This window comes from Danio aesculapii, chromosome 2 (assembly GCF_903798145.1).
Source record: "Danio aesculapii chromosome 2, fDanAes4.1, whole genome shotgun sequence".
NCBI classification, from domain to species: Eukaryota; Metazoa; Chordata; class Actinopteri; order Cypriniformes; family Danionidae; genus Danio; species Danio aesculapii.
Window position 1 is genome coordinate 6,270,521 of NC_079436.1, and position 20,240 is coordinate 6,290,760.

General features: G+C 35.6%; 3 protein-coding genes across 3 annotated transcripts in view; 1 reads left to right on the top strand and 2 right to left on the bottom strand.

Moving 5' to 3' along the window:
• The window catches only part of gipc2 (GIPC PDZ domain containing family, member 2), a 30,950-nt gene extending 29,365 nt beyond the window's left edge, over nt 1–1,585 (bottom strand). The window contains exon 1 of the mRNA XM_056471746.1: nt 1,077–1,585. Within this exon, the coding sequence (XP_056327721.1) occupies nt 1,077–1,343 (267 nt within the window). The 5' untranslated portion in view covers nt 1,344–1,585. The remainder of the gene's footprint in view (nt 1–1,076) is intronic.
• A 375-nt stretch (nt 1,586–1,960) lies between these two features.
• Nucleotides 1,961–11,806, bottom strand: dnajb4 (DnaJ heat shock protein family (Hsp40) member B4). Its single transcript, XM_056471757.1, has 3 exons — nt 11,364–11,806; nt 10,366–10,943; nt 1,961–2,942 (listed from the first exon to the last, which is right to left on the bottom strand). Exons 1-3 carry the CDS (start codon nt 11,572–11,574, stop codon nt 2,709–2,711), a joined length of 1,023 nt encoding a protein of 340 aa, XP_056327732.1. The 5' UTR covers nt 11,575–11,806; the 3' UTR covers nt 1,961–2,708.
• Nucleotides 11,807–16,078: 4,272 nt separating this feature from the next.
• On the top strand, nt 16,079–16,951 carry slc25a24l (solute carrier family 25 member 24, like). Its single transcript, XM_056464698.1, has 4 exons — nt 16,079–16,281; nt 16,372–16,498; nt 16,591–16,678; nt 16,831–16,951. The coding sequence occupies exons 1-4, from the start codon at nt 16,159–16,161 to the stop codon at nt 16,949–16,951; spliced, it is 459 nt and encodes a 152-aa protein (XP_056320673.1). The 5' UTR covers nt 16,079–16,158.
• Nucleotides 16,952–20,240: the final 3,289 nt, after the last annotated feature.

Sequence of the window (20,240 nt, forward strand, 5' to 3'; positions counted from 1 at the left end):
GGAACCCTGCATTTTCTACACTGAAAAAAGTGTTGCATGCAAAACTGTTGTTAACAATTTATTTGTGTTGAATTTAAACAAATTAAATTGAGCAATGTTTAACTTAATTTGTTTGTTTAAATTCAGCCCAAATAAATTGTTTAAAACCACTTAACGTAAAAAATTTAGTAAATCCAAGGAATCATCTTTGAAGAATTTTTTTCAGTGTACAGTGTGTGTATAAGTGTTGCCATTTCACCTTCAAGAGTTATTTTATTACCACATTTATGAAGTAAAATAATGGATTGTGTAAGATATTATTTAATGGATCTGGATAAGTTACTTATTAATTAAAATTATTTTTAAAAAGTAAGAAATCCTTGCTATTTAAAGACAACACAAACTTCTGAAGATAATAAAATCTTCTATACATTTTGTTTCAGATATTATTTATTAATATGTATTTACATGTAACAATAACTCTATTAACCGCTATGGACTCTCATGACTGTGGAATTAAGCTCTATTTGAATGAAAAGGATTTGTTATAAAGTCAACTTGTATGCAAACCAAATGGACTAATATTTAAAAAACTTTTGATAGTAGATTTCAGATTTTTGCATGCACTTAAAAAATTAATTATTATAATTTGTTTATGGTTACATGATATGAAGATATTTAGTACTTTGTACCAGTTGATTAGACTGCCATGTTTGTCAAACATGCCTAAAATACAAGATTGAAACATAGAATACATTTCTAAGTGCTCGGCACGTGTTTAAAATGGATTCTCATTTTTATCTTAACAGATAGCCTATCATGTTTTGTTACAGGTCCATATAACATTTATTTTCTGTTTTATGGCCACTTATTGGAAAAAAAAACTTTATAGTGCAACCCAGAACTCATTTTGAAAGTCAAAGCTGGGTTTAAGTGAAATAAAAATGTCAACGAGATTTCACCTGCCTGTATCCAGAAAGACGCACCTTATGCAAACACAAAGCAGTGAATTTTATGAGATTTGTTTGTCTGAAAACTCGCTTCATCAGTTTATAAGCGATTCACACTGCGATAAACACAACACATTTCACATTTACCTCATCTGGACTTAAATTAAAGGCTTCTGCTATTTTGTTGTACAGCTCTTTGACGTTCGTGAAGCCCTCGATCCTCCCTGTGGGACTCCCGTGCGCGAGCTGCGTATGAAACACCAGTTTCGGCCGCAGGCTGGCAGGTGGAGGAGGGAGTCCTCCGCCGTTCACCGCGGACTTCCCGACAACTGCATGTCCGCCGACCTCCTCGTTTTCCACTAAGTTCGAGCTTTCTCTCGACTTGTTTTTCTTTTTCCTGAGTCCCAATGGCATGTTCGCTCCTCCTGTAAATCCGTAGGGGGACTTAAATTACACGGCTAACAGACAGCCAGAGCATCGAAGGACGGAAATCAACCTGTTTAACGTGTCCTTTTAGTCAGGTTCCCCTTCGAAAGGCTAAAAACGGTAGTAATCAACAGGTGGTGGGTTATAAATTGACTGTATGCGGACCTACTGTAAACTCCAAAGCCGCCGAGACACAATGGACAACTCCACGGCTAAACGCACGCGCGATACAGGACGTCGTGACGTCACCTAGAAACTCATTTACCTGGCTCAGGTGTCAGTTAATGATATTTTTAAAACTCGAACCAGTAAAAGCAGATGATAACACACATTGTTTTGTAAAATAACCAACGCGCCTTTTAGATTTGTAATAGCCTAGTCACACTTCTGTTGAATATTTTCTTTGTCATTAATCATTTTGTACAGTTATCTTACTGTCACTGGTTACTAAAACTGCTTTCTGTTTCCTGCTTTCTTCATTCTGAAAACAATGACTAATCCTCAGTAGCAAAATTAGCTCAGTACTTTGGCTTTTCCCCTTATAAACTGCGTTTGAACATGTGGCGTCCTCTGGCGGAAATGTCAATAAAAACCTGTACGGTAGATTCTGTACCTCCTGTTTTATTCAGCTAAAAATGTAACCAAGACTCCCAAACACAAAACACTAAGAATAGTCAACAGGGTACAGAGTAAAAATATAAAGTATAATACTTTGATTTATGCAAATGCTCTCCAAATATCATAAACAAGGTATGCTATGAACCCACAGCACATGTAACCATTTTGGTCTCTGTCAAAGACAGTTACATTACGTGAGTATGTCGCTCACATGTACAAAGATCTGACATATCAGATCCGAAAAGGCATTATTTTAGTCTTGCTCTATGCTGTAGTTTCATAAATAAAGGCAAGTATCCATGGTACAGCCACACAGATCACTCCAAAACATCATCTACTAAAATCATATCATAATTGTGCATCTAGAGAGAAGTATTATCAGTATTTGAAGTATTAGATCTTTCAGCACAAGTGAGATCCACTTGAAAAGGCATACAAATAAATCAATATCATTTAGAATATTGTAGTTATGAAACATTACATACAGCACAATTCAAATTGAGCAAAAATAACAGTAAATCTAGCAGGGAAATAAAAAACAGGTTGCACTTTAAGCTTGCACTGTCACTGACATACACAGTCATGCAACATGATTCATATATATATGTATTTAGATATATAACATATATATTTAACAAACATTTAGTTCATAAAAATAGAAATTGCACATTCTCAAAATTTGATTCAGGGACTGAATTCATGTAGAAATGTCGCTAAAGTTTGTCCAAGCTCATTTTACGAGACCGGTAAGTGCCGTTTCAGGACATCCTTGGCATTAGTTGGCAGGGTTTCAGGAAAGTTCACATCAAACTCCACTATGAGGTCCCCTCTTTGCTCTGGGTTCTTTGGGAAGGGCAGTCCTTGTCCAGCAATGACCTTCCTCATGCCAGGTTTGATAACATCGGTTATCTTCATATTGCACGTTTTACCATCTATCGTCGACACAGTGACGGAGCAGCCGCACAATGACTATAATCAAAGAACAAATCGCAAAACAATTGTTATTAGGGTGAGAAATATTCTACAAACTTCATTTGTTCGCTTAACTTAAAGGGATAGTTCAACAATTTTTAAATTCTGCCATTGTTTTCTCACCCATGACTTATTCCAAACCTTTATGAGTTTCCTTTTTCTGTACAACACAAAAGAGGATACTTTAAAGTATGTTGCAAGGAAAAGAAAATATGGAAAACATTGGCATTTGGGTCAGTTGGCATTTCTGTGTGGAGTTTGCCTGTTCTCCCCCTGTTCGTTTCCTCTGGGTGCTCCCCAATGAATTGGGTAAGCTAAATTGTCCATAGTGTATGTGTGTGAATGAGTGTGTATGGATGTTTCCCAGAGATGGGTTGCAGCTGGATGGACATCTGCTGCGTAAAACATATGCTGGATAAGTTGGCAGTTCATTCTACCGTGGCGATCCCTGATTAATAAAGGGACTAAGCCGAAAAGAAAATGAATGAATGAACATTGGCTACTGAATTCCAACATTCTTCAAAATATCTACTTTAGGGATTAACAGAAAAAAGAAACTCAAACAGTTTTGGAACAAGTAAGGATTTTGTGTGTGTTTGTGTGTGAACCTTTAAAAGTTTTATCATTTTATTTGCTGTTACTATTTTTTTTAGCAATAATAAGCCAAAGATACACTAAGGCAGTTTTAACTAGCATTTTTAACTGTTCATAACTGCATACCCATCTAACGCTCTCAAAGTTCTAGTAAGGATACTTCATCCTTCCAATATTTCAAGGCTATAAGTCCTAGTGCTACTCTCTCTCCTTCCCTAGATCTACTCTCATTATACAGTATAATGAAATAGTATAATAAGTGTGTGTATATAGCTGCCGTCAGAAGCAATTCTTATATATTACACTCTATAAACATACACTTTACAGTTAAAAGGTCAATAAATAGTTCAAATGTTCAGAGTAATCATTAGAATAAATAAGTAATGTATATATTTGTTGTTAATGCATGTTAATTCATTTAAAGTTATTTAACTAAAACCATAAAGGGGAGGGGGGAACCTTTTCTTGTTATGTTTAGCTTGGGAATTATTTCATTGTTGCAATCAAGATATTCTTCCGATGCACTACAAGTAGTACAGCCACAAGGTGCTGCGCTAATAACACGTTTGTAAGGATTAAGACGTACAAAGAAGTTTGTTAAAGAGAAACTGCTACCCTTCAAATTTATTCCTCTTGAGTTAGAGAGGCCAATGAGGTATGTGTCGTATAGTGTAACGGATGTGAACGTGTGTGTTTATGTTGTTTATTATGTGCAACATCACCTTTAAAGGGTTAATTTGAGTTTATGTATTTCTTTTCGTAGTTCTGACGGCATTATTGAGACATAAAGGAGTGCAAGGCTAGAATGTACAAGATATACTACAGACTCATGTCCGAATAAATGTCTGTTAAAATCAAAACGACTTGAGCCTTTGTTTCATCTCGAGGGGAGTAACAGTGTGCATGACTAAAGTCTATGTTATAAATGTGCAGTTCGGCTCAGATATAGGCTATATAACAGTAGGAGTCTGTGGCCTCCTACTGGTTTAAATTATGCAGTTTAGCCTCATGTGAGTCACTTACAACAAAAGAAAACAATACCTTCATCTCAATAAAAGATTATATTTGTGTGTTGCTGCCTTTCCTAATGAAATCAAATGAGCTCGTGCTGACTGTGCAAATAGGTTATTGAACACATGGAAAGGATACAGTACATCTGATGCATCATATAAAACCGTCCCGAATGAAGGACATGAAATAAGGTTTTGCTACCAAGAATCTTTTAAACTTTTGATGGAACTTGATGATGTGACAACCTAGACCAGGGGTCACCAAACTTGTTCCTGGAGGGCCGATGTCCTGCACATTTTAGCTCCAACCCTAATCAAACACACCTGAACAAGCTAATCAACATCTTACTAGGTATACTTGAAACACCCAGGCAGGTGTGTTGAGGCAAGTTGGAGCTAAACTCTGGAGGGACACCGGCCCTCCAGGACCGAGATTGGTGACCCCTGACCTAGACAATCCAGTTCTACTAATATGGATCCTACTGTTTGAGATGCAAATCATGACACCCCAACCTGCTTTTATTGCACAAGTGATCTACATAAACATATGTCAGCTTACTAAGAACTACACTTAATAATGGAAATTCAATATATTTTATATATTGATTTATTTTATATTTTTTTGTTTTATATATTGATTTATTATATATATTGATTTATTTTATATTTTTTTGTTTTTATATATTGATTTATTTTATATATTGATTTATTTTATATATTTTTTGTTTTTATATATTGATTTATTTTATATATTGATTTATTTTATATATTTTAATTTTATATGTTGATTTATTTTATTTATTTATTTATTTTGCTCCAAATTAAAGCCTTAATTTCTAAGACAAAATTCCTAGCTTTTTTGCTGATAATTATTTATAATATTTTTATCATATGAATTCTAACTATTTACACTTCACATATATATACAGTGCTCAGCATAAGTGAGAACACATTTTGAAAATGAATATTTTCATCCATTTCTCAGTGAATATAGGCAATATATTTTGGTGCCATTTGAAAAAAAAAGATTAATTAAACATATATATTTATTAAAATAACCTTTAGTCACTGAATATCGTTAGAAATAGAAAGATAATTCATTTAAATTCAAACTAAATATTGCTTGATTTTGATATAGATTGATTTTTCCTATTTTTTACATATTTTATTATTATTTCCCTAACTGTGTACTGTGATTTCTTTTTCGCTTGGACTATGATCTTGTTTTTGTTATATTAGCTCCATATTTGGATTCAGTACTGACTAATCTATGGTATATGCACAAATCTAATATAGTAAAGCATTATAACATATTAATATAAAAGATAGCTGTCTATATTAAAATAGTTTTGAATTGTTAATTACATTAGTAATATCTTTTATTTGCTTTTAAATATTTACATATACATTTGCTTTCATTTTTAAAGCTTTTAAAATCACTGTCTTTTGAGGAGTTTGTGAACCTACGTTATTAAAAATCAGTTGATTGATTTGCAGTGATATAATAATATTTTCTTTACGTTGCCTTCTCCTACTTTTGCTGCATAAGCAGTGTTTATTTTTGCTTTGTAGATGTATTAAAATACATGAGATCTCTGATAACAGAGAAGCGAGTGAGAAATTACTCCAACTGACTCTCTCATGTATCGTGTGATTGGCTGTTAGCTACATGTGTCACACCGCCAGCTGCATGTTAATCCCAAACTCTGGATTAAACCCATAGTTAAAAGTTTAGTTGAAATCAAGAGTTGTGAAACATGATCTTAACTAGGTTGGATTTGTTTGGTTTTGTCAACTCGAAACGTAGTAGAATTTTGTGTGTAGAATTTTGAGGAAATAAATGCATTTAATGCATTTTGGAATAAGGCTGTAACATAAAAAAATGTGGAAAAAGTGACACACTAAGAATACTTTCCAGATGCACTGTAGTGTGTTTTTGTTGTACATTGCTCTATATAGTGTCCTCTGTGTTCTATATAGTGTGTTTTCTGTGTTGTTGTTGTTATATATTGTTCTATATAGTGTGCTCTATATAGCGTTTTCTGTGTTGTTATATATTGCTCTATATAGTGTGTTTTCAGTGTTCTTGTTATTTATTGCTCTATATTGTATGGATGTTTTCTGCTGTATATTGCTAAAAAGGTGTGTTTTCTGCTGTATGTTGCTCTATATAGTGTGTTTGCTGCTGTATATTGCTTTAAATAGTGTGTTTGATGCTGTATAATGCTTCATATAGTGTTTTATGTTGTATATTGCTCTATACAGTGTGTTCTGTAATATGTATTCTTCTATAGTGTTTTCTATGTTGTTATATATTACTCTATATTGTGTGTTTTCTGTGTTGTTGTTGTTATTTATTGCTCTATATCTTGTGTTACTTTCTCTCTCTCTATATATATATATATATGTTACTCTATGTTGTGTTTTTTCTGTGTTGTTATATATTGCTCTATATAGTGTGCTCTATATAGTGTTTCTGTGTTGTTATTTATTGCTCTATATAGTGTGTTCTCTGTTGTTGTTATACATTGCTTCATATAGTGTGTTTTCTGTGTTGTTATATATTGCTCTATATAGTGTGCTCCATATAGTGTTTCTGTGTTGTTATTTATTGCTCTATATAGTGTGGTCTCTGTGTTGTTGTTTTATATTGCCCTATACAGTATGTTTTCTGCTGTATATAGCTTTAAATAGTGTGTTTTATGCTGTATAATGCTTCATATAGTGTTTTATGTTGTATATTGCTCTATACAGTGTGTTCTGTAATGTGTATTCTTCTATAGTGTTTTCTGTGTTGTTATATATTACTCTATATTGTGTGTTTTCTATGTTGTTGTTGTTGTTATTTATTGCTCTATATCTTGTGTTACTCTCTCTCTCTCTCTCTCTCTCTCTCTCTCTCTCTCTATATATATATATATATATATATATATTTATTGCTCTATATCGTGTGGTCTCTGTGTTGTTGTTTTATATTGCTCTATATAGTATGTTTTCTGCTGTATAATGCTTTAAATAGTGTTTTATGATGTAGATTGCTATAGGGTGTTTTCTGCTGTATACTGGTTTAAATAGTGTATACTGTTTTTTGTGTTGTTGTATATTTCTCTATATAGTGTGTTTTCTGTGCTGTTGTTGTTATATATTGCTCTTAATGAACAGGCCATTGGGGCACGCTAAGGTCCAGTTTCACAAACAAGGCTTAGCTTAAATCAGGACTAGATCTTAGATAAATTAGCATATTTAAGCCACTTTTATAAAAATGCTGTAAAAAAAACACATTATTGATGTGAATTCTGCAGACAAAACAATACCACTAAGGTATTTTAAGGTATCTAACTGCAAGTTATTTTCAGTTAAGTGGTGTGTTTTCAGCTGTATGTTGCTCTATATAGTTTAAATAGTGTATTTTATGCTGTATAATGCTTCATATAGTGTTTAATGTTGTATATTGCTCTATACAGTGTGTTCTGTAATGTGTATTCTTCTATAGTGTTTTCTGTGTTGTTATATATTACTCTATATTGTGTATTTTCTGTGTTGTTTTTGTTATATATTGATCTATATAGTGTGCTCTATATAGTGTGTTTTCTGTGTTGTTGTTGTTGTTATTTATTGCTCTATATCTTGTGTTACTCTCTCTCTCTCTCTCTCTCTCTCTCTCTCTCTCTCTCTCTCTCTCTCTCTATATATATATATATATATATATATATATATTTGTTACTCTATATTGTATTTTTTCTGTGTTGTTATATATTGCTCTATATAGTGTGCTCTATATAGTGTTTCTGTGTTGTTATTTATTGCTCTATATAGTGTGTTCTCTGTTGTTGTTATACATTGCTTTATATAGTGTTTTTTCTGTGTTGCTATATATTGCTCTATATAGTGTGCTCTATATAGTGTTTCTGTGTTGTTAACAATATATAGGACAGCTCAAACATGCAATTTAATCTAGGACTAGCCTTAAGTCTTGTCTCTGCAACCAGAGGTAAATGTTTGGGATTCACTTTCAAGATGTGTGAGAAGCACCTGGTTACTACTTGTTTTTCCAAAAGTAATGCTCCCGTATGTTTGCAAAATTCTATAAAGTATAATGTATAAAACATTTACATTTTTTTTTTTACTTTTAAACATTCAGAGATAATTCAGAAATATTTTTATTATAAGAACATTAGTAAAACCATTTTAAAAACAAACTATAAATAGTTTGATTTTACACTGTCATTCCTTTAGAAAATAGATCAGGATATGCATGGCTGATGTAAATGATTATTTGAAGATAACAGCTTTTATGCATTAATTTAGTTAAAATTTTCATTTACTACATTTTGATTTAACTGATCTTGATTACAAGTATATTCTTAACAATTTCTTAAATGACAAGCATCAGTGAGACAGACATCAAGGTGACAGCGTGAAAAAATGACAGCAACGCAAGCAAACAACCAGCAACCTTTCAGCTCATTATACTGCAGTTGCTGCATACAAAAATACATCCCCCTTTTCCCCTTTTAACACCTAGCTTAAAAGCATATTTCATTTGTTAGATAGGTTTGGTACTCTATGTATAGAACTGACATTTGCAGAAACAGTGTGTTAATGATTCGGTCATGCGAGTACATCTTAATGGTCTCTAACAGTTTAAGTGGGCGAGCGCCTTTTCTGGCATCTCAACACAGCTCGTATTACTTGCTGTCCAAACTGCATTATGTAAGAGAGAAGATTTCAAACAAAGATTTGAACATTTTTAGCTATTTACAAAACGATGCCTTCTGCACGGATCTATCGAAAGTCAGACACATTAAAAGTGTAGGTAATTTTAAATGAAACTATAATTTGAAATGAAACAGTTAATATTTCATTTAATAAATAAAAATAAAATACAGTTAGAATAAAGTAATTTAAGTTAAACTATACTATACATGACGGAAACTTTTACTTTTGCATTTAATGCGAAATACAAAACATGTATATGTACAATATATGTACACTGTACAAAAATCCATAATTTTACAGTTTATTTCTGGCAGCTGAGGTGCCGGAAAAAAAAGTAAAGTAACAGCTGTTAAATTACAGAAATTTACCGTAAAATAACGGACAATAAATTACAGAAATTCCCTTAAATTAAAATTTCTGGTAAATCTCTGTAATTCAACCTCTGTTATTTTACAGTCAATTTCTGTAATTTAACGGCTGTTATTTTACGGGGTTTTTTTCAGCAATAAACCGTAAAATTATGTATTTTTTTTACAGATAGCAGCATGTACAGTATTATTGTATGAAAAAAAATGTATGTTTTTGGAAGCAAAATTAATTATTTATCATATACTTTAATTTAAAAAAATCTATATCAAATATTAATTAAAATATTTAACAAGCCACCTGTTAGTTCAGATGGCTGAATGCAGTAATGGTCTTAAGATACATTATAAAATATTAACTAGATTAACTGTAATAAAACTTATTATATATTTTGAACATTACAATCCATACTGTTACTATAAAATACTGAAACTGGTGTGCTTTTTGAAATGAAAATATTGAATATTTGTTCAAAATCTCTATTATTTTCTATAATTCTAATCAGCAAGTTACATTTTTAGATAGATAGATAGATAGATAGATAGATAGATAGATAGATAGATAGATAGATAGATAGATAGATAGATAGATAGATAGATAGATAGATAGATAGATAGATCGATCGATCGATCGATCGATCGATCGATGGATGGATGGATGGATCGATGGATGGATGGATGGATGGATGGATGGATGGATGGATGGATGGATGGATAAGTGGCTCTTCTCACCTGGCGCAAACTGACCCGGACTGGATATACGATATCAGACCCCTCTCGTCGAAAGTGGCCGTGAGGCTTATCTTTAATGACAAACACAATATCGGCAGGAATAGTATTAGGCGATTCGTCACCCTCTCGTGGAAATGTGATTTTGGTTCCCTCTTTCCAACCACGTTTTATCTCAATAGTAAGGATTTTGTCCTCGGTTCTCAAGGTTCGACCATCCGGATTCAAGCGCTTCCGTGAGATTTTCATGCGCTTGGTGCTTCCATGAAAAACCTCCTCAAGCGAGACCCGGAGCTCGTGGTGGATAGCCGGGTCTTGCTTCCTGCGTGTCGGGCCACCTTGACCCACGTGCCGTTCGCGTGGAAATCCATTTATGTTAAAACTCGTAAAGGAACCAAAAGGATCACTTCCGTCCACTTCCATGTCATCCTCTTCTCGTCCATTGACTTTCCTGCCAAAAAACACCTCAAAAGGACTGGCTCCTCCGAAAAACGTGGCAAATGTCGCGTGAGGGTCTCCATGAAAGGTGTAGGTGAAGTTGCCCCCTGGACCGTCGGACGCTCCACCACCTCCCTTAAGACCTAATAATATAGATAAAACTCATTTTATCTCCGAAAAAACGACTGAGGAAAATTTAGGCCACAAACACATGCTGTCATTGCCATGCAACCCAGTGCAGTTATCTAGTAAACACACCACATATAATCTCATGTCTATTTATAATTAGAATAAGACAGCAGTGACATATCCATTTTGACATTTAGGCTTGCAGAGAGCATTGTTTCTACTTGATTTAGATTTAGTCTATTGGTTGAGCACTGATCAGGACTAAAATAAAAACATAACCATATGGTCAGCTTATAGCGCAATGTATATGCTATTTTTTTGTATAGCCAACATCTGACATATTTTACAGTATGAGTTGAGTAGATATAGTGAATAAGCATTCATAAGCCATGTTCTTTGTTACCATGGGTATTACTGATAAAAAGGAAGAATACCTTCTTCTCCGTACTGGTCGTATATTTCTCGTTTCTTTGGATCACTGAGAACTTCATAAGCCTCTGCGACCTCCTTGAATTTCTCCTCAGCGTTGGCTGCCTTGTTCTTGTCAGGATGCCATTTCAAAGCCTGCTTTCTGTACGCCTTTTTGATATCGTCGTCTGATGCTCCTTTCGCGATTCCCAGTATTTTGTAATAATCTTTGCCCATTTTCCACTATGCCGACCGCAATAGTGCCGCTGCCCGAAGATTCGTCTGTCTGTTGATAAAGAAGACGGCAAATAGGAGCGCTACACTGTCGAATCCTGCCTCTATAAACCGTGATACAGATGATCAGTTGATCCTTTTGTGTCTGTTTGGAGGCGGTTACTCAGCACTAAAGATCTTGTGTTATTTTACCCTCTTTAAATAGCCATTCCTCCCTCCCCTGTACCATTGCAGCTCCTGATTCAGAGCGCTTTCTAGAACGTAATAGCTGTGGCACGTCATTTCCCATTTTCAGAGAGGCTAAACCAGGAGAGCAACGTTGTCTATCTATCTATCTATCTATCTATCTATCTATCTATCTATCTATCTATCTATCTATCTATCTATCTATCTATCTATCTGTCTGTCTGTCTGTCTGTCTGTCTGTCTGTCTGTCTGTCTGTCTGTCTGTCTGTCTGTCTGTCTGTCTATCTATCTATCTATTTTTTAAAGAATATTTGAGTCAATAATGTGGCAATGGCAATCTATTCACAATGATCAAAATAATCTACATGATGTAAATGACATAAAATATTCAAAATATTATAAAATTTATTATGAATGTACTGGTCCCCTGGATCAGTGGTTAGCAATGCCTTCTCAAAGCAAGAAGATCACTGGTTTAAGCCCAGGCTGGGTCAGTTGGTATTTCTGTGTGGAGTTTGCATGTTCTTCCCATGTTGGCTTGAGTTTCTTCTGGGTGCTCCGGTTCCCCCCACAGACATGCGGTATGGGTGAATTGAATAAACTAAATTGTCCACAGTGAGTGAATGTGTATGGATGTTTGTGTAAAACATATGCTGGATGAGTTGGAGGTTCATTCCGTTGTGGCAACCACTGATAAATAAAGGGACTAAGCCGAAGGAAAATGAATGAATAAATGAATGAATGGTCCCCTGGAGTTGTGTCACTGGTGTTAATTAAAGAAATATCGATTATTTTGAAATAAAAATCATGGTGACAAAATTGATTTTCTTCTTTTTCCCTAAATATCTATGGAAAAAGACCCATTGTAACTGTCTGTTCAGTTATGACAATTTGTCACATTTACCTTATGATTTTTTTATATGAATCATGTGAATTTGAGAAGTCAATCAAAATATTTGCTAAACAAAATAACTATATTTATATACTATATCTATACACTCAAAATGAACACCTCATCCTTAAATGAAGAAATATACACTCACCAGCCACTATATAGGTACAGCTTACTAGTACCGTGTTGAGCCCACTTTTGCCTTCACAACTGCCTTAATCCTTCGTGGCATAGATTCAACAAGGTACTGGAAATATTCCTCAGAGATCTTGGTCCATACTGACATGATAGCATCATAAGTTCTGGTGACTGTGGAGGCCATTTGAGTACAGTGAACTAATTGTCATGATCAAGAAACCAGTCTGAGAGGAATTGTGCTTTATGACATGGTGTGTTATCCTGCTGGAAGTAGCCATCAGAAGATGGGTACACTGTGGTCATAAAGGGATGGACATGGTCAGCAACTATACTCGAGTTGACATGATGCTCAATTGGTACAAATAGACCCAAAGTGTGCCAACAAAATATCCCCCACACCATTACATCCCCACCACCAGCAGCCTGAACCTTTGAAGGCAGGATGGATCCATGCATTCATGTTGTTGATGCCAATATCTGACCCTACCATCCAAATGTCATAGCAGAAATCGAGACTCATCAGAACAGGCAATGTTTTTCCAATCTTCTATTGTCCAATATTAGTGAGCCTGTGCAAATTGTACTTTCAGTTTTCTGTTCTTAGCTGACATGAGTGGCACCTGGTGTGGTCTTCTGCTGCTGTAGTCCATCTGCTTCAAGGCTGGATGTGTTGTGTGTTGCTTGTTCAGAGATGCTCTTCTGCATACCTCGGTTGTAACGAGTGGTCAGTTACTGTTGGCTTTCTATCAGCTGGAACCAGTCTGGCCATTCTCCTCTGACCTCTGGCATCAACAAGGCGTTTGCGCCCACAGAACAGAATATTTTTCTTTTTTTGGTCCATTCTCTATAAACTCTAGAGATGGTTGTGTGTGAAAATCCCAGTAGATCAGCAGTTTCTGAAATACTCAGACCAGCCCGTCTGGCACCAACAACCATGCCGCTTTCAAAGTCACTTAAATCTCTTTCCTTCCCCATTCTGATGCTCGGTTTGATCTGCAGCAGATTATCTTGACCATGTCTACATGACTAAATGCATGACTAAGTTGCTGCCATGTGATTGGCTGATTAGAAACTTTCCTTAAGCAGTTGGACAGGTGTAACTAATAAAGTGGCTGGTAAGAGTAGTATACTGTAGTTTCAGTGGACTTTAATGTATTAAACTGTTGCATTTTTCTGTACACACCATGCTTCATCATTGCTATTTGACTCTTATCACGACATTTTTACCCATATCTGTCATCAGTCCCAGACTCTAAACCTTAGACTGAAATAAGAGATTATATATCTATATATTCTATACATCTATATATTATTAATATAAGCTGTATTCCTTAAATGTATAGTTTATCCAAAACTGAAATATCTGTAATAATTTGTTTACACCTCAACTTGTTCCAAACCTGTTTGACTTTCTTTTCTCCTTCGAATGCAAAAGACAGTTTTGAAGAAAGCTGGAAATCTGTAACCACTGACTTCCATTGTAATTGTTTTTCCTACTATAAAAGTCAATGGTTACAGATTTTCAGCTTTCTTCAAAATGTCTTCTTATTAGAGTAAAAAACGTAATTATTTAGAATAATAACAATAAAAAACATCAGGATTTGAAAGCACTTAAAGGTGTGTAAGTAGTGAGTACATTTTCATTTTGGGTGAACTGTCCCTTTAAAAAAAACAATAGACCAATAAGTAAAACTCTTTGTAGCATATAATTTTAATATAAGCTACTACAACACTAAATTATATTGTAGTTATGTTGTTTACTAAGCAAAGCTGCCAATGGTGCAGGCTATAAAAACAGATGTAAAATAACAGTTGAGTGTTTCCCTTGTATAGCAGTTCCCTCTCAATCTCAACCATTCCCCCACTCAGACCCAGGCTCTGCATATTTGAAGTAATCTCTTGAAAAAAATATTAGATAACAAGTCTGATAGGAAAAAATGCTGCCAGGCAACCACGGCTTGCTTGTGGAAATGTCCATGTTTAGACTGTGAATGTGAGCAATATTGACATAAAGGCATAGCTCACCCAGAAATACAAATTTTTTCGTCATTTACTCACTTCAGCTTGTTCCTTTAAAACTCCCAGCAGACAAAAACAGCATGGTACGGTGTGATTTAATGCTGATTTGCTGGTTTATGCTGGTCATGTGGTGGTTCTTGCTGGTCTTTGCTGGCTCTTGCTGGTCATGTGGTGGTTCTTGTTGGTTCTTTGCTGGCCCTATGCTGCTGACCATGAAAAGACCAGCAAGAACTAGCATGTGACCAGCAACCCAGCATAAAAACATATCTTAGCCCACCACCATATGCTGTTTGTTTTTCAGCATGGGTTGTTTGAGTTCCTTTTAAACAAAAAAGATACAGTTAGGTCCATAAATATTTGGACATCGACACAATTTTAAGATTTTTGGCTTTATACAGTACACCAACACAATCGATTTGAAATTAAACGAACAAGATGTGCTTAAAGTGCAGACTGTCAGCTTTAATTTGAGGGTATTTACAGCCAAATCAAGCAAACGCTGTAGGAATTACAACAGTTTGCATATGTGCCTCCCACTTGTTAGGGGTCCAAAAGTAATTGGACAGAATAATTAGCATAAATCAAACTTTCACTTTTTAATACTTGGTTGCAAATGATTTGCAGTCAATTACAGCCTGAAGTCTGTAACGCATAGACATCACCAGACGCTGAGTTTCATTGCTGGTGGTGCTCTGCCAGGCCTCTACAGCAACTGTCTTCAGTTCCTGCTTGTTCATGGCGCATTTTCTGTTCAGTTTTGTCTTCAGCAAGTGAAATGCATCGGATTCAGATCAGGTTATTGACTTGGCCATTGCATAACATTCCACTTCTTCCAGCAAAAGGAGATCCAACTTGGTACTAGTAAGGTGTACCTATTAAAGTGGCCAGTGAGTGTGTCTATCACTGATTGTTGATTGGACAAAAACCCATATAAGAGCTTTTAGGTCAGCCAACATAAGGTGGTTCCCTAAAAAATAGAGCTTTCACCACAGCTGAAAAAAACAGAAAAAAAAACATGATGGTGAGTACATTTTTGGGTGGACTATCTCTTTATGCAATCTACACTGTACCACACACAGATTGTAAAAAACAGAATGTTCCGCATAACAACACACTCCCACAGTTCCATCTGCTGGAGGAAAGCCGCGGTACAGCACGTGTTCCTCGGTGAGAGGCTGGCATCACTCTCGCTGGACCACTGCACTGTTTCATGCTAGCGGGGGCTGTGACTCAGCGTAACCACAGCAATAAGGTCAAAATACAATAGTCCGCCACAAATTAAACTAATAGGCTCGCTTATTTAATAGACTTGTTAACTAACGCGTGACGTTTAAATACGAATATTTTATACCATGGATCACTTCCGCGGCTTGTTTGATAAACTCGACAAGAATAATGACGGTTTTATATCTACTGTGGAGCTGCAGAGTGAAATGCGAAGGATAGGTGTGGAACCAGTCAATGAAAAGGTTAAAGTAAGATTTCTTTTAAAAGCACAATAGTAATTTTTTATATGGGTTATTATTTTTTTTATCTGTGTGACAAAATGTTATTCTTTTGTTCAGGCTGTTTTATCCAGTTATGATAAAAATGAAGATGGACGTCTGAGCTATCAGGAATTTCTTGTTTATATGATGGACAAAGAGAAGAAATGGAAAATAGATTTCCATGCCATTGACAGGAATGAGAGTGGTAAGCAGCCTTTTTTCAATATCCTTATTTCTTCAGTGGTGGTAAAACACACTGGTAAAACTTTATTTTTAAATATTCTTTCTTCTGAATAGGGGTCATTGACTTGGAGGACATCATGACTCTCTTTAAGGAACTAGGTTTGATCATATCAAAACCCAATGCAAAAAGAATCATTCAAATGTAAGACCACCGATTATTGCAAAATACGGGTTTACCAAGTTGTAGACTTCAATACTCTGGAAGACGAAAATTGAAATATCTACAGATTAAAAGTTCTGACAGCTTAAATCAGTTATGTTACATTATTAACATTTAATTCTGTTTGTCATTAGGATGGATAAAGACAACTCTATGACAGTAGACTGGGAGGAATTTCTCCATCATGTCATTGTTAATCCAGCAGAAAACATTGGAGAATTGGTGTCTTCCTGGAAACATAACCTGGTAAAATAAGCCTATTGATACCTATATTCTCTTTAAAATACCTCTAGAAATGTTGGGAATCAAAATGAGACTCAATTTTGTAGGTGCATAAACTCCGTTTATTTGCTAAATGACCCACACACATTTCAGAACACACAATTGAGACCACTAGATCCAGGCCCGGGGTGAAAAATATATGGGCAATGATGGATCAGTCATGCTTTTGTATTGTTTAATGAGCTATCGTAAGAATGTAGACATGATTTATATGTGACAATACAAGAAATACCACAAATACATCATTAGAGTTTTTAATATTCATTTAGTATTAACTTATATGTATACATATAAGGCCTTGCATGGTTTGGCTCCTCAGTATCTTTCAGAAATTTCTGTTCCTCCAATTCCCTCCACTCATCTGTACTATTTGGGTGACCAGCAGGCTTTTTCCTCCCTTGCTCCTAAACTCTGGAACTCACTCCCCATTAATAATAGGCAATGATCTTTTAAAATATTTAAATTATTCCTGAAGACTTGCTTCTTTTTTTTTTACAATGTTTTGGTTCACCTTTATCAGGCTTGCATTTTCACTGACTAAAGGGTACCAATGGGACTCTTGGTGGGCGTGGTTTTTGACAGAAAGTTGTAGTCGACGTCATTCTCGCTCAAGGAAATGTTTACAGTAAAACTGTACAGGTCGTTCACATATCACATGAGAAGCACTTCTCAAAAACAGATGCTTTATACACATAAATACTTGTGTATAAATGTTTATTACTAACCATATGAGCATAATTTGATTATAACTGCAGATCGATGATAGGGTGCGAAATAGCCTACTGTAATGTCTGCAATTATATAAAATAAATAAATAAATGCAAAATATACGATCACATACAGACCCTTACAGTCTCGATTATGTTAACAATTACAGAAAAACTACACACAGCATACATTTAGTCCTTATTTGGGTTCAAAAACAACAAGCAACATATAGCCTACAGTTAGTGCAAACCTCTAATCTGCGTCTTTAATCTTCACCAGCACATGTAACCTCTGTTAAAGTAATTCCATCATTTGGAGTTCATAATAGTCCAAAAGGTGATGATTAAACATGGGAGTTTGTTCATCTTTTAGGTTGCTAAAAGAATCCATTGCTACTTTGTTTTTCACACATTTGTCAGTTTATGAAAGGAACAGATGTCAGAAGCACATCAGTAATCACACGCATGTTATTATGATCAGCTCAAGAAGTTTGTTATTTTTAAATATAGATGCGCGGCGAATGCATGCGAGAAAGCGAACCTCTCGCGCTTGAGACGGCCTTGTAAACAACTAATATGGTGCACAGGGTAGATTCTGCTCTTCTTCTTGGCTTTGTGGCTGTTCATCAAGACGATGACAAGGTTTGTTTGAGCTCGGGTCGACCATGGCTCGTTATTATATGTATATATTATTACAGTGTAATGTCTCGGCTGTGTATTTTAAAATGGCGGTTCCTTTGTTTTCATTCTTCTGCTTGTCTGCGAGCTAGTGACGTATCTCTGTAAATCAATAGCGTTTGGCTGTGCCTCTCGCTCCGCCTTTTGGTACACTTTTGTTGTGGCAGGTACCTTCCGAAAGGGTACCCAAAAAGTGGTATGGTTCACTTTATAGGTACCTTTTGACAGCAGAAGTCTCTCCCACTTGGAGGCCTGAATCTAGTGGTCTGGATTTTGTGTTCTGAAACGTGTGTGGTTCTGCAAGTCTGTAGCTGGATATTATTGAAGATAGGAATAATTAGACAGATGATAGAGTAAATAATGCAGAGGGCAGTGAGGAGACAGGAGAAATGTACAGTAAATGGATAGTTTACCCTAAAATTATATATACAAATATATATATAATGATTAAAAGTAACTAGTTACTTGAGTCATTTTTTCATCAGATACTTTTTTGACTCTTACTCGAGTAAGATTGCTATTTTATTTAAAGGGCACATAGTTTACCTCTTTTTTATGATTTAATATTAATATTATGGTTCTTCTGAGTGTGCCAGTTTAGGTTCAGTTTAAAACAATTCAGATTTTTTTATTATAATGTGTTAAAAAGTATCATGTTGGGGGCGTGTCCACAGCTCGCTGATTAATGGGTGTGTTGCTTCACATGTAGACTAGTTTCGGCTTCCCGCCAACGTAACAAGGGGCGGGGCCATGAGCTCACCCGCTCTGCGTTTGCAACAGAGTCTGACAGGCAGACAGAGAAGGAGAGAGAGGATCACCATTCAGTCGTACATGTACGACTCAGACACAGACCAAGCAGAGAGTACAAAATCATTTGTGTCTTTGTACAGTTTTACAGCCAACTGTGTGCTAGTTTCAAGTGCCGAGCTTGTACACAGAAACTAATAACCACGCACACTGAATTAACTTTGACTGAGGCACCGGATGCGCCGCTCGAAGCCGTGACACGGCACACCAGACACTGTCTGTGTCCCGAATCCTCGCGCCACGCATTTTTGAATTCTAAACATAGGTTTCTGCAGCGGTCCGCGGCGCTTAGCCGTCGACTTGAGTGTACCCTGATAGAAACCTATGTTTAGAATTCTAAAACGCATGCTAGTTAAGATCACAGGGAGCTTCTGGGATCGCGAGAAATGCAAACGGCTGAAGTATAAGGTAGACTCAATGAGAAGTACACAAGTTTGCAAACCTACCTAAAGATACAACCAATAATTCCGATTAGAGCGATACTGTGGAGAATATTGCTCTTGTGTTGAGCCCAATGAGCCTTGCATCTAAAAATAGAGCTAGGGTGTTCCTTTAGTGATATCGCTTCGACTCACGCTGAAAATGGCGGACGTGAATTAACAAACTGAGGATATGATGACGCGCCTGTCAATCAATATTGGTGGGCTGGGGGACCGCTCTCCTACGTCAAATAGCAGTCGATTTGAAAACCGCTCCAATTGGTCCACCGTTTTTTATGTTGTTAAATTAAAAAAAAGCACTGGGTGTGCTTATATCACCCCAATATGACAGTCTATACACCATACATGCACATATGTCTGTCCAAACAGCTTGAAAAGTAGATTTTTTTACCATAGGTGCCCTTTAAAATACCCTAATATGCCCTGATCACCTCTGGTCAAGTGGCTTCAAACATTTTATGAGTTTCTTTACATTACAAACCATTTTTTGAAGAAAGATTAAAACCTGTAACCATTGACTACAGTTACAGGTTTCCTGCTTTCTTCAAAATATTGTTTTTAGTGTTCAACACAACAAAGAAACTCAGAAAAAAAAAATTCATTCATTTTCTTTTCAGCTTAGTCCCTTTA